Source organism: Podarcis muralis, chromosome 15 (genome assembly GCF_964188315.1).
Source record: "Podarcis muralis chromosome 15, rPodMur119.hap1.1, whole genome shotgun sequence".
In the NCBI taxonomy this organism is placed as follows: domain Eukaryota; kingdom Metazoa; phylum Chordata; class Lepidosauria; order Squamata; family Lacertidae; genus Podarcis; species Podarcis muralis.
The window spans coordinates 43,905,956-43,920,359 of record NC_135669.1 but is presented as its reverse complement, the minus strand read 5'-3'; the positions used below and the strand labels follow the sequence as shown (position 1 = coordinate 43,920,359).

The following is a 14,404-nucleotide window of genomic DNA, read 5'->3' as shown; positions in this document are numbered from 1 at the left end:
GATGAGTTCAGCTCATTAAAAGAAAGGGGGAGGGAAAACCTCAGAACACCTTTCCTCTCCATCCCCCCCAGCCCAGACTCCTGGCATCCATCTCCCCCCCCCCCACCCCAGCTCATTGCCAGTTGAATTACGGGCCTGAAAAGATAATAAATGGTAGAGACAGCAGGCAGATGTTAAGGAGAGGGAGGAAAGGGGGAAATTGCAGAGCTGCTGGGGACAGGAAAGGGGAGGAAAGCTTCCTTTCTCACAGCCCTCCACCTCCTCCTCTGCCAGAGCATCAGATTAAGGCAATGGCGGGGAAGAGCTACACTCCGCTGTCCCCTGGTAAACTGGGAGTTTAGCGGGCCCCGAACAGCAGCTACTCGGCTGGGCAAAGATTTATGGCTGCAAGCGAGCCGAAACACGCCCCCCCCCACTCCGCCACAGGGTAGCGAGGCCTGATTTATATGGGCACGTAAACGCAGCCCCCATCCGGCTTAAAGTCTCTAAATTTATAGGCAGCGTCCATAAGTGTATTGATTGCCTTGAGCACGGAAAAGCACAGTTGTGCGTGGGATTTCTTTAAAAGGGGGGGGGGGACAGGAACTATTCCTACACATTTAGAGCCGTCCCCGTATAAATCTCTCCTCTAATACAGGGGCTGTTTACCGCTTTCATTAGGATTACGGCAATAACAAGTGCGTTTACGAGCAGATCGGGGTGTTATTTCTCATTCCCACCTCGCTGGGCTCAATAACTCTTTGCCTGGTTTTTCAGGGAGCTAAGTGGAACGACCGTGGGGGAACACCCCCGCCCCTCCCACTAACCCCCCCCCCCCAGGAAACTTTGCAGGAGCAGCCTCTACATCTCCCCCTCTTAATGGATATCTAATGTGAACTTAAAAATGAACGCTATTCTTCATTTCCTCCGTCGAGGGAAGAGCATCGCAACGGGCAAGCATCTCTCCTGAATCCGAATCTCCCTTGTTAAATTCAAAGCAACGAGGTCCCCTTGATTAACCCAACATCTCCCTCTCTGGGAATAAATGCCAGGAGACAGGGTGTTTTTGGGTTTGTTTTGTTTGCTCGGGAGAAAGAAACAAACCGCAAAGAAATCTAAGGAGCCCCGTAAACAAACTCAGGGGGGCAGCTGAGATTTTAAATTGTTGGAATTAAACCTCCCGTCAAAGGCAATTTATGTCCAGGCTGGCGTTCCATTAGTTAACTGGGATCCAAATCACCGGGGAACGAACAAACGCAGACTGAACTGTGGGGGACATTAATTGTGTGTGACAACAAGGCTCTAGCGGCCCTCTATCACTGCTACACAAGATTACATTTATCATTAGCCCGTATAGATCCTGCCACAGCCACAGCCAAGCCCATCTTCGGCTCAGGGAGGAAAGAGGCTCTGCCATCGCAGCAGAGAGCCAGGATCCTGGGCTCAGAGAGAAGTCACGGGGCGGCACGCAGAATTTTGTCTGGGTTGTTGGAATTTTTGGCTGCTCTGTGTCTTATGATGAGCAGAGTTATTCCAGGTATCAAAAACTCCTGATGCTCAAAAGCATCTTCCTGGTGGACGTCTCTGCCTCCCCCTTTCCAAGCACCTAGAGCGAGGCAGTAAAGCAATCATTCAAAAAGAAGGCTGAAGAAGCCCACCCACCCATTTAGCACACGATTCTCCACAAGGCTGCACCTCCCTACAGTGCCAGCAACAATCTCATACCTCCACAGTTGGAGGCAGCAAGGCTTCTGAATACCAGCTGCTGGAAAGCCCAGGAGGGGAGAGGGCTCTTGGGCTTGGATCCTGTTTGCCATGGGGGCACCTGGCTGGCCACCGTGAGAACAGGATGTCAGACCAGCAGGCTCTTCTGAGGTCCTCTCAGGACTATCTCACCCACTATGTAGCCTCACACCCGGTGGAACCACCCAACGTGGGGGGGGGGGGGTCACAGCCAATACCCTTCTATGCAATCGGTCTGCCTGCAAAGATTCTGCAGTGCCCACACACAACAATTTTGAAGTGTTTGCTCAAAAACGTTGTGTGTGTAATGCCAGTAGAGCTGGTGGGCTGGATCCTCAATGCACCCACTGCCCACAGGGGGGCCACCTGGACAGGTGTGCCCACTGGGAGCATCACCAGAATTCACCATAACGACAGGTGAGCCAACGAAAGAACTGGGAGGGAGAACTGAAGGAAAGAATTGGAGGAGGACTGTGCCTCTGCGGTACAGAGCATCTGCTTTGCGTGGTGAAGGTCCCTCGTGCAATCCCCACTGGCATCTCCACGTAGGGCTGGGAGAAAGACGTGCTGCGTGAAACCCTGGAGGGCTGCTGCCAGTCAGTGTAGACAATACTGAGCTAGATAGATCTGACTATGCAAAATTACGACAGCTTCCTTTGCTCCTGTTTAAATCAACCTTTTTTTCAAAACGAGGGCTGTCAGAAGCAGTGTGTCCTGTTCCGCCGCCTTGCGTGTTCCACAAGCACTTGTGGGATTTCAGGCAAGATCTTGCCCCAAATGGCCACGATTTCACCCCAAATCAGCACCGATGAGAGCACTGCTTCTCTGGGTGATCGACTTGGGAGCTTCTGCTGCCTGAGGCAGTGGCGTCATACTGCCTATGAGCTGGATCGGCCCTGAGGACTAGAATCTTACTTTATCTCTGGGGAGGGGGATTTAGCCTGGCTCTGGGAAGAAGACAGGATATATATATATATATGGCGACAATACTCTCCCCCTCCAGGATCAGAAACCAAGCAAGGCTCGACTCAGCAACCCCTTCTTCACACACAAATCCCTCCCCTCCCTTCCTACGATTAGTTTCCCATTTGGGACACAGCAAACACAGAGTTAGAGCATACCAGGCCAATGCGCACGCGAGGAAGGGGGGCATGCAACTACATTGTGGGGGGTGGGGGAGGCCCTGTGGCCCCCCACCTCCCCTCCGTGGCATGCTTGAGGTTAGGAGTAACAAGGGGTTACTAGAAACCAAGGGAGAGAAACTCATCCTCACAGCTTATTCCTGCGCTTCTGGAACTTTGTCACCATGTCCTGCAAACTGGAGAACGGGGGGAGGGAGGGAGGGGGGAATGGGAGGGGGAGAAAACAGGCAAAATAAACACCACAGGAAGGCGGGACAAGGGCGAGGGAGAAGGGAAGGTGGGCAACCAAAACGAGAAGCGTAGCTGGGGAGAGAAGAGTGTGACAGGGGGACTCGCTCATAGAATCGTAGAGTTGGGAGGGACCCGAGGGACGTCCAAGCCAACGTCCCGCAAAACAGGAATCCAAAGACTTCCTGACACGCAACCTCTGTTTGAAAGCCTCCAATGAAGGAGAGTCCATCCCCTTTTGAGGTAGACCATTCCACTGTAAAACAGCTCTTACCATCAAAAAGTTCTTCCTGATGTTTGGTCAGAATCTCATTTCACAGATTCATAGAATCATAGAATTGGAATAGACCACAAGGGCCATCGAGTCCAACCCCCTGCCAAGCAGGAAACACCATCAGAGCACTCCTGACATATGGTTGTCAAGCCTCTGCTTAAAGACCTCCCAAGAAGGAGACTCCACCACACTCCTTGGCAGCAAATTCCACTGTCAAACAGCTCTTACTGTCAGGAAGTTCTTCCTAATGTTTAGGTGTTTCTTGTCATTTGAACCCATTGGTTTGGGTCCTCCCCTCGGGAGCAGCAGAAAACAACCTTGCTCCATCTTCCATGTGGCAGACCCTCAGATATTTGAAGATGGCCACCACACCTCCTCTCAGTCCCCTCTTCTGCAGGCTAAACATGCCCATCTCTTTCAACTGCTCTCTGCAACAGTTTTTGATGGGAACTGCAAGGGCGCTGAACATACCCGGATGTAGCCAATGCCAGCCCTCCTGAAGAGCAGGCCCATGGAAAACCATTTATATTGGCTCAATAACATGATATGGGTTGCAGCCAACTCAGTGTAGACCCAGTGAAATTAATGGGCAAGGCTAACTTGGGCCCATTAATTTCAAGGGGTCTACTCTGAGTACAACTTAGTTGCATACAACCCTATGCTTCTTTTCTTTTTTCCTTAAAAAAGGTTACCCAAGTTATAACAATTACCCACTATTTTATGTTTCCCAATAACAACTATTTTTTTTAGTGTGTAATTACATTAAGTATCAAAATCTGTTGAGGATTTAATCATCATCATCTGACTTTGTTACTCGCTTTACCTTGCCCAGGGCAACCCAAAGTGACTTACAAGCCAAAGTGACTTGCTAAGCCCAGGTGGCTTAAAAGGTGTTCGGAAGGTGAGCTTATTCCACAACCATTGGTGATAATAGCTCCACAGAGCCTCTGTGTCCAAGGGCAGTCTACCTCTGGCTGTCCACAGCCATCACGCCCCGCTTGGGAGCTTCCCAGAGGCAACTGCCTGGCCACCTCTTGCCTCGGGCCCATGGTGGAGAACATGGTGCCCCGCAGCTGGGGCTGGACTTCAGCTCCCAGCAACCAGCACAGCCAATGGCCTGGAATGGCAGGAGCTGCATGGCGCCGGCAGGTTCCCCACCCCGGCAAGAGGATTTTGCTTAATGCTCTTATGCCAGGCGAGGGCTACGCAGCGATGCCTAGAAGGACAGCTCATTTGGTTGCTCCCGGTCCCCACCCATCGCCTACCTGTTGATGAGTTCCTCGTTGTCGTCACTCTCCATCTCGTCCTCGATGGCGGCCTGCAGGTCACCGATCCGCTTGAAGGCCAGCTTCAGGTCTGACTGCAAGCTCTGGTTCGCAGCTTCTAAGCTCTCCAGATCCATCTCCTGGAAAAGGAGGAGAGAGGAGAGAATGACTCTGGGAGGTTAACAGGGACCTTGCAGATCCCGCTGTGCCGTTCTCCCCCACACATGCAAGTGGCCCCTGCTGCTGCTGCTGCTGCTGCTGCTGCTGCTGCTGCTGCTGCTGCTGCTGCTGGCAACCCAGCTCTCTGCTGGTCTGTACAAGTAGTAGTGGGGGGAGGCAAACCTCTTGCCCATCACTAGCAAGTGTTCCTGCAGGGGTGTCCCAGCAGGGTGGGGCTCCGTCAGCTTGCATGGAGCAATGGTGAAGCCAAGGGTCTTGCCCTAACCAAGTGTGCACCCAAGAACAGGGAGTGGAGGAAGAAACTGTTAGATCTCTGCAATAGCTCTGCAAGAACGGCCTGTTGGCTCAAGCCCAAAGGGGCCCATCTAGTCCAGCCTCCTGTTCTCACAATGGCCAGCCAGATGCCCATGGGAACCCTGCAAGCAGATTCAAGGGCAAGGGCAACTCTCCCCTCCTGCTGTTTCCAGCAACTGGTATTCAGAAGCATTGCTGCCTCCAACTGTGGAGGCAGGAAGGTATCATGGCTAGGAGCCATCGATAGCCCTCTCCCCCTCCATGAATGTGTCCTATCCCCTCTTGAAGCCATTCATCAAGTTGGTGGCCATCACTGCCTCCTGAGGGAGGGAGTTCCACAGTTGAACTATGCGCTGAGTGAAGGAGGTCCTTTTTATATCAAGGATTTCTGACTCCCAACCATTTAACAACAACGGTGTGTTTTTCCTTCCCACTCCTAAATTAGCTTGCCAAAATGAAGAAAGCTAGGAAAGGCTGGAAGGAGGTGGAGGAACCAGGAGAGGCTTCTCTTTTAGATGGAACGCCTGCGAGTTCATTTCTGGTTCTCAAAACACTGCTGGAAATTCTTAACCCTGCAATTAACTTGGACATAAATTTGCACTTGCGTAGACGGCTTAGCCCAGTTGGGGGGACGGTGGAAGGGCTCGGCTCCATCCCAGACACTCCAGTTTGCACCTGGCTCTGCCCCACCTCCCCCACAACTACTTTGCATTTGGCTCTGATTGGTGGGCTTCGCTGGGGGTGAGAGCTAGAATAAAAATAAACAGAGCAGGGAGGGAAGGAAAGGGAGGGAGGGTGGTGGAAAACCTGCCTTTGAGAGACTGGGTGGAACAGGAAGAGGGTTCATGGTGAGCCTTGAGAAGCCAGGAGTGGTTTAATGAATGGGTGGGGCTGCACCAGGTGTAGAGCAGCCGAGGGTCCACTTCTGGTTAAGGAGGATATTGACAAGCTGGAAGGTGTGCGGAGGAGGGTGACCAAGATGATGAAGTGTCTGGAAAGCAAGCCTTATGGGGAATGGTTGCGGGAGGTGGGTCTGTTTAGCCTGGAGAAGACTGACAGGTGATAGGGTAGCCATCTTCAAATATCTAAAGGTCCGTCACATGGAAGATGGAGCAAGCTTGTTTTCTGCTGCTCCAGAGAGAAGGACCCAAACCAACGGATTCAAATGACGAGAAAGGAGATTCTGACTTAACATTAGGAAGGACTTTCTGATGGTGAAAACTGTTCCCTAGTGAAACAAACTCCCTTGGAAGGTAGCAGATTCTCCTTCATGGGATGGTTTTAAGGAGAACTCAGGTGGTCACCTGCCAGGGATCCTTCAGCTGAGATTCCTGCATTGCAGAGGGTTGGATTAGATGTCCCCCTAGGGGACCTTCCACCCCTACTACTCTGTAACTCTGTTCCAGCAATGAAATGGGCAAGGCGGACGTCCCCAAAAAGACACACACACGCTTCCCCCTCCATACCAGTTCGTGCTTCTTGCGACTGGCCTCTGCCTCCTTCTTTGCCAGCTCAGCCATCTCCTCCTTGGTGTCCCGCAGCTGGCGCTGCAACCGCTTGTTCTGCTCCTTCTCCCTGTTCTCAGCCGCCGTGCGCTGGTCACGCTCCTCCGTCAGCTTCTCCATGTTCTCCTTCAGGCGGGTGGCCAAGCTCTGGGGAGGGCGGGCAAGGGGAGACAGAGGGGTTTAGATAGTGGTCCTTTATACCAGCTTAGGCTACTGGGGACATTCAGCCCAGTGTTGTCTATGCTGACTGACAGCAGCTCTTTGGGTTCCCAGGTGGAGAAGAGGAGCCTGGCTGCAGCTGGATCTGGCCAAAGAGGGAACGTCTAGTCCAGCATCCTGTTCTCCCAGTGGCCAACCAGATGCCCGCAATGGGAAGCCCACAAGGCAGACCTGAGCACAGCAGCAGCGCTCTCCCCAGAAACTGGTATCCAGAGGCATTAATGCCACCTGATGACGGTGGAGGCAGAACACAGCCCTGCTGGCCAGCAGCCAGTGATAACCTTATTCCCCTCTGTGGATTTGTCTAATCCTTTATCAGAACATCAGAACAGACCTGTTGGATCAGGCCAGTGGGGTGTCCACATAGTCCAGAACTCACAGTGGCCAGCCAGATGCCCCAATGAGAAGCCCATGAGCACAAGAACACTCTACCTGCGATTCCCAGAAACTGGTATTCAGAGGCATTAGTGCCCCCAACAGAGGAGGAAGCAAATAACCATCGTGACCAGTAACCAATTTTAGGCCCATTCATAGAGATAAGACTACTCCCTTTACAAGAGTCCTGCTGGATCAGGCCAATGGGGGGCCAATCTACTCCAGCCTCTTGGCCAACCAGATGCTCCAGGGAGGAGCCCACGAGCAAGACCCAAGCACAAGAGCACTCTACCTGTGATTCACAGGTATTCAGAGGCTGTGGAGGTAGGATATAGTCCTTCACACAGCGCGTGGTTGAACTATGGAAGCTGCTCCCACAGGAGGCGGTGATGGCCACCAGCTTGGATGGCCTGGGAAATGGATAGATTCGTGGAAGAGAGAGCTACTGATGGCTACTAGCCACAATGGCTAAGCTTTACTCCTGAATACCAGTGGCTGGAAGCCACTGGAGGGAAGAAAGCTCTTGTGCTTCTGCTCTGCTTGCAGGTTTCCCACAACAGACGCCTGCGTTGCCACTGAGAGGAGAAGAGAAAGCTGGACTAGATGGGACCCCTTTGGCCTGATTCTCCTTATGTTCTTATGGTTCACTGTAGGCTGGTATCAGGATAGCATGAAAACAAGTCGAAACGAGGCACCTCCCTGACCTCTCCACCCTTGAGAAGGGGTGAAGGTACCCCCACCGTCTCCCCGCTCCATAGCAGGTGAAGATGAGACAGCAGCGGCGTGCAAGGGCTGGTGCATCAATATTCATCTGCTGCACATAATGGCAGCAGACAGCGGCAATTACCGGGGCCGGAGCTCAGGAATAAGCGCTGCCCAATCGCTCCCCGCCGAGCACTAATGGAACAAACGAACCCGGCACTATGAATTTACATGAGGGGGGGTGGGAGGGAGAACTGGCTCGAGAGGGAGGGAGAGAGCGGAGGAAAGAGCAGGGGGGCGGCTGAGGAGTTGCGCCAGAGAGAGAGAGAGAGAGAGAGAGAGAGAGAGAGAGAGAGAGAGGAGAGAGAAACTTTTTTCCCCAGGCGTGGGTAGAATAATCAGGGGGGCTTTGGTGAATTGGAAAAATAGATTTAACTTTGTGTGAAGTAATTACAGCATGTAATGTAGGGAGAAAAATAGATTCCATCCTTTCAAGGCAGCCGAGTGCCGTCCCCTGCATATTTATGGGGCTGGGGGGGAGGGGGTGTAGAGAGGGGAGGAAGAGAAGGGGGAAGCGAATAATGGTACAGAAATATTAAGAGGGAACTCTAAAGCTTCTCAGCTCCCTCGGCGGGAAAAGGAGCTGCGACGGTAGAATATCAAGCAGGGCACTTAACAGGTGCAAGCAGAAGCGGGGAGACAGGGACCAGCCTCCCCAAGGTGGCATTTGTAGGGCCAAGGACGTGGGGGGGCAGGAGCAGGAGATTTACTTGCCAGCTGAGGCCAGGGCTATGGGGGAAGAGGACAGCAGGAGACTGGTTATTTGTAATTCACAGACCAAACACATCGCTCTCTCTGCTCTCCCTGGCTCTTGCAGCCCACAGATGCTTTGAATTTTGCACCTCCCACCATTCTCCCTGCTGCCCTTTTGTCTCGCGCAGGCTCCCACCTACCCCAGCCAATCTGCTTCCCTGAAAACGGCTCCCTCCCACCTCAAGGCATTAGAATGCTTGTGCACATGCTGTGACATCACAGCAACTGAGCCAATAGGGGGAGGGGGGACAAGTTTTTCACTCATCAAAGATGGAGGAGGAAGAGGCGTGAGTTAGGGGGCAGGCACTTCTCACACGGGAACCAGAAGGAGGTACACACATGTACACACCACGGCAGCTGTGGAGAGTTCTGTGCCTGTAGAAATCAATGCTTTCCTTTTAAAATACTCGGCTGGGGAAAGAGCAGGCCTCTGCTTTCTTGCATTTTAAAAAGGGGAGACGTGGCAATTTGCACGCTGGGTGCATCCCCCTCTTCACAAGTAGTTGCAGGAGATGCATGTCTTGTTCTTGGTGGTTTTGGACTTTAGCCCAAACAACGTAGTGCATGGCACCACATCCTAACCTGAGGAATGAGCATAGATCTGGATTGGAGGTGGGGGGAGAGACGGAAGGAAGGGGAATTGAGCAAGGCACCCAAAAAGGATCACAGTGACTGAGGACTCTCTAAAGACTTCCTTGGAATCTGTCTGATGTGATTTAAAAGTTCTGCATGGACTTTTAAGCGCTTCTTCCCACTTCCAGGGGCAGCTCAGAACACAAGACTCTATTCCAGAGAGAGAGCACAGCCCACTCAGCTTTGCCCCAGCGCCATCTGAGGGAATGAGAGCCCAGCAAGAAGCAAACCTCTTGGAGCCAGGTCTGAGCTGCCCTGGGGAGATATTTCGCTTCCTGGGGTCTGCTAGCCCAGGACCCGCTCACCTATGACAAACTCCACCGCACTAAGCAAACCCTGCTGTTAAGGATGCTCTGCCGGCTCTGGAAAACCCTCTCCCCAGCTCCAGATTCCTCACCTCAAGGCGCTTCACTTGCGTCCTCTCGAACTCCAGCCGCGTCTCCAGCTCGCGGATCTTGGCCTCCTGCCTGCTGACCAGGGACTTGTCTACCATGGACTGCTCGACAAACTCCAGCTGGCTCTGGAGGCCTTGTAGCTGGAAATGAAGAAGGAAGGGGCTGTCACTCATGGGGGTGGATGGTGAAAAGGGAAGCACAGCCCTGCGTGGGGTGAAGAGCAAGAGGGGCAGCTGACTCCCCCCCCCCAAACACACACGCCCCAGTGCCTACCTTCTCTTGGAGCTCCTGCTTCTCTTTGTGGGCTTCCTCCAGCTGCGACTGAAGGTCATTGATCTGGGCCAGGTCCCGCGAGGCCTGGAGAGAACAGAGGATTAAGAAGCCAGCGCTGGCAAAGCTGAGTCCCAGAGATTCCCACCACCAACACCTCCCTGTTAAGAGACTCCTGCCAAAGGCCCTGAAGAATGTAACTTATCATCTCTAGCTCATAATTATTTTAGCTGTGCAATAATATATTTTATTCTGTTTGGTGCATTTTGCAATGCCTTTGGCTAGACAAATAATACAGACAATACAATCGAAACGTTTCCTGCTTGGCAGGGGGTTGGACTCGATGGCCCGTGTGGTCTATTCCAACTCTATGATTCTATGATTCTATGAAACAGGACAGTCCCCACCCTCAGGCTTACAATCTTAAAACAAAAACAAAAAACCACAATATGCAAGGTAAAAGGGGCAGGGTGGGAAGAGGGAAATCAAAACTCAGTCGCCAATTTCTAAACAGCTGTTCCTATAATGACCACCTATAATTTGTTCCTGTAACGTTTAGCAACCACAGCTGCTGTTTGCAGGAGTTACAATCAAACTCCTATGAATCTCTCTGAGGTGACGGTTAGGGGAGGGGGTTTCAGGGTGGGGTGGGCAGAGAGGATGCAGTGAAAGCATCTGAAAAATTGGGGCAGTGGTGGGGGAGGGGCTCACCTGAGCGACAGCCGCCTTGTGCTTCTTCATGAGCTCGTTCATGTCCTCCTGATCCTCTTCCAGGCGGCTCTGCACCTCGTTCTTCTCCCGCTGCAAACGGCTCAGCTGCTCTTCCAGCTGGGGGGAGGAGAAGTTCAGGAGTGAAGGGTGAGCTGGTGGCTAAGGACTCCTAAGGTTTCATCCCCTGCTAGAAGGATCCTGCAAACCAGAGCTGGGAACTCTCTTAATTCAAAGGCTGGCAAGTGATGGCAGGTGCACACACCTCTCTCTGCCCTCATTTGCTGGGGAGGCGGCAGCATGGTCTCTTGCAGACCAGCTTTGGAGGAGATGACACTGAAGGCAGATGGTAACATCCTGAGAGCAATGAAGTCGGGTTGGAAGTGCCCTTGCTCAGTCCAATCTAAAAGGCAGCTTCGCGCCCCCCCCAGGGGCCTAGCTCGGAAAACTGGGTCTGCAAGGTGGATGGGGAACCCAGCTGTGCTTGGCATCGATTGGCTAGTGCCCATGCCATCCCCAAGAAACCACACACAAACTTCCAGGCAGTTTTTGTACTTCTGAGCATCCTAGTTGGGTGGGTAGAATAGGGAACATTATATGAAGAAATAAAGGCGTCAATGATCAGAGACCACTGATGTGCCAGACCTCATAGCATGAAGGATTACTTAAATCAGTGGGAGGAGATGATGGTTCGGGGTGCTTACCGATCCCTTGGCCTTGGATAGGTCATCTATCTGCAGGTGCAGGTCCTCGATCTCCACCTCCATGGACTTGCGAGCCTTGACAGCAGCCGCGCACGTGAACTCTGACTCCTCCAACTGCAGCAAGAACCCCATGTCCCAAGGGGGTAGCAACAATTAGGATGACAGCCACTCACTCCCAAACCTCGCCTGTCAGCCTTCCAGCAAAGCCCCCTCACTGACACCACAATCTCTCCGCTATATGGCTTGGGCCCAGGCTACCTGAAAGAGCGTATCTTCCTCTAGGAGCCTGCCTGGGTGCTAAGGTCCTCAGGGGAGAACCTTCTCTCGGTCCCACGAACAAGAGAGACATGGCTGGTGGTGACACAAGAGACAAGGAGCCATTCCTGTGGCTGCTCCCCCATTGTGGAATTCCCTCCCAAGAGAGTTCAGACTGGCTCCCTCCTTGCTAACCTTCTGCTGGCAGGCGAAGACCTTCCTTTTTAGGCAGGCCTTTGAAAACTAAGGAGCAGGTGAGGCTGGTGACTGGGCTCCCGTCAGGGCAAAGTGTATTTTGACTGCTGGCCCTAAGCATTTCCTGATGTATCCTAATTATTGTTTTTAACTAGCTTGTTTCTATTACTTTGTATTTTATAACTGAGGCTTCTAAATGTTGTAAGCTGCCTTGAATCCCAACTTAGGAGAAAAGGATATCAATGCACTTAATAATAAAACAGTGACATTATTCCCCTGGGGTGTCCAGGCCTGGTTCTGCCTCTAGAGGTGGCGGTGTTTTGAGGTCTTGCCAGGCACTAAAACCAAAAGCCTTCCTCACAGGGACCCTGCAAAAACCAAGCGTGGCCTTTGGCCAGATGTTCAGAAAACTTGTAGGAGTTTTATTTCGTTTTAGTCAATTATACTGTGGTTTCAACTTTCCGTATGTTTTAAATTACAGCTGATTTTTGTGTGTGTGATAATTATTTTATCTGCTTTTGTGAACTGCATCTAGTTTTTTCCTAAAGCAGTATATAAATGTTATGAAATAAATAATAAATAAGAGCCGGTCTGAGTGGAGAATGATGAAAACCTCTGCAGGGCCAACAGTTGCACAGGACTCTTGGGCCCATCCAGCTCAGTATTGTCTCCTGAGTCTACTGTCTAGTGTCTACCCTCCCGAAAGAGTTCCATTCATTTCTCTGCCTGCTCCCCCCACGCCACCCCCATTCCCAGCCCCCTCTCCCAGCACCTGGTTCTTCAGCTGCGCAATCTCCCGCTTGCTGGGCGCGTTGTTCTTCAGGTGGTCAAGCATGACCTGAGCGTCAGACAGGAGGGCTTTGGTACGCTTCAGATCCTTGCGCAGCCGCTTCTCCATCTCAAAGTCCCGCTGGCTGACCTGGAGGGTTGCAGGGAGGAAGAGGAGAGGTGTGAAGGGGAAAGGGCGAGAGGTGGTTCTGCTACAGCAGCCCTCGCCCACCCTCTCTTCCCCTGCTCCCGCCATCGTCCGTACCTGGTCGCTGACGGCCGACAGTTTCCCTTCCAGGTCCCTCTTCTCCCGCAGCACCTTCTGCTTCTCCTCGTACTCTTCCTCCAGCTGCATCTCCATCTGCTTCAGCTGTGGGGTACACAAAGCAAGCAGTGGGGTCCTGAGGGGGTCTTCCTTGGTGGACCTGGGGAGGCTGCTGCTGCTGCTGCTGGCAGCCTGGGGGTCATTTCCAGCCCTGTGTAGCTCTCCAAGGGAGGAATAGAGGGACTTCCTAATGACTTCCAGTCTTCCTAAACAAACTACAGCTCCTAGAATTCTTTGGGGGAAGCCATGATGGTTTAAAGTGGTATCATGGCACTTTATAGCACAGCTGTATTCCTCTTGGAAGCTTAAAAAAGCACAGCAAGGTGGAAGCAAGCCCTGCTTCCATGTCCTCAGCACCTGGTTTTCAGAGGTATACATATGGCCTCCAAAGAGGGAACAGAATGTCACATGAACACAAAAGTTCAAAACATTTCAGAATTTGTAATACCTTGGTGCATGAATGGATTTTCCCAGTAGTGATGTATGGAAGTGAGAGCTGGACCATAAAGATGGCTGATTACCAAAGAATTGATGCTTTTGAATTATGGTGCTGGAGGAGACTCTTGAGAGTCCCATGGACTGCAAGAAGATCAAACCTCTCCATTCTTAAGGAAATCAGCCCTGAGTGCTCACTGGAAGGACAGATCGTGAAGCTGAGGCTCCAATGCTTTGGCCACCTCATGAGAAGAGAAGACTCCCTGGAAAAGACCCTGATGCTGGGAAAGATGGAAGGCACAAGGAGAAGGGGATGCCAGAGGACGAGATGGTGGGACAGTGTTCTTGAAGCTACCAGCATGAGTTTGACCAAACTGCGGAAGGCAGTGTGCCTGGCGTGCTCTGGTCCAGGGGGTCACGAAGAGGCGGACACGACTAAACGACTAAACAACAACAAATGAATGGATGGGTGAATGGAAAGACAGTGGGCAGCATTACGAGGGGAGGCCTCCTCCCAGCCAAGGGGGAGGGCCCTTTAGTGACCCTAGGCCCCAGCCATGTGGGAAGCAGACCACCCCCTGGAGAGGAGGCCAAACGATTCCCCCAGCTGCACACAGGGCCATGACTAAGAGCTGCTTGCCTGCAGCGGGCTCTCAAGAGGAGCAAGCTCAGGAAAATGTTCATTTAGATAATTGCAGGTTCGTGCCGGCCAGGGCTGTGTCACTCGGCTAATGGGATCAGCGTAGGCAGAGAGGAAATCACGGGCTGTGGGGGAAGAGTGACTGATCACACTGGTCAGGGCCAGGAAGGGTTTGGCTGGACAGAGAGACCAAAGGCAGGAGGACTGGAAGGGCACAAAACTATCAATCAAAACAGCACAGAGGCCTGAGCCCTTCCCGGCCATCATTAGCACTTTATATCTAAAAAGGAGGGGGAGGGGGAGAGGGAAGGAAGTAGGAGACCCCAGCCTGCTTGGGTTGCAATCTCTCAAAGCATG

At 52.3% G+C, this 14,404-nt stretch overlaps 1 protein-coding gene across 8 annotated transcripts in view; it reads right to left on the bottom strand.

Moving 5' to 3' along the window:
- The window catches only part of MYO18A (myosin XVIIIA), a 145,997-nt gene that overhangs the window by 13,701 nt on the left and 117,892 nt on the right, over positions 1 to 14,404 (bottom strand). For 7 of the 8 annotated variants that reach the window (XM_077919602.1, XM_077919595.1, XM_077919599.1 and 4 more), the window contains 9 exons: positions 12,913 to 13,017; positions 12,652 to 12,798; positions 11,430 to 11,543; positions 10,729 to 10,845; positions 10,021 to 10,104; positions 9,750 to 9,887; positions 6,572 to 6,757; positions 4,632 to 4,771; positions 2,996 to 3,040 (listed from right to left, as the gene is read on the bottom strand). In XM_077919602.1, the coding sequence (XP_077775728.1) occupies positions 2,996 to 3,040; positions 4,632 to 4,771; positions 6,572 to 6,757; positions 9,750 to 9,887; positions 10,021 to 10,104; positions 10,729 to 10,845; positions 11,430 to 11,543; positions 12,652 to 12,798; positions 12,913 to 13,017 (1,076 nt within the window). The remainder of the gene's footprint in view (positions 1 to 2,995; positions 3,041 to 4,631; positions 4,772 to 6,571; positions 6,758 to 9,749; positions 9,888 to 10,020; positions 10,105 to 10,728; positions 10,846 to 11,429; positions 11,544 to 12,651; positions 12,799 to 12,912; positions 13,018 to 14,404) is intronic. The other variant, XM_077919603.1, reaches the window with a different exon arrangement.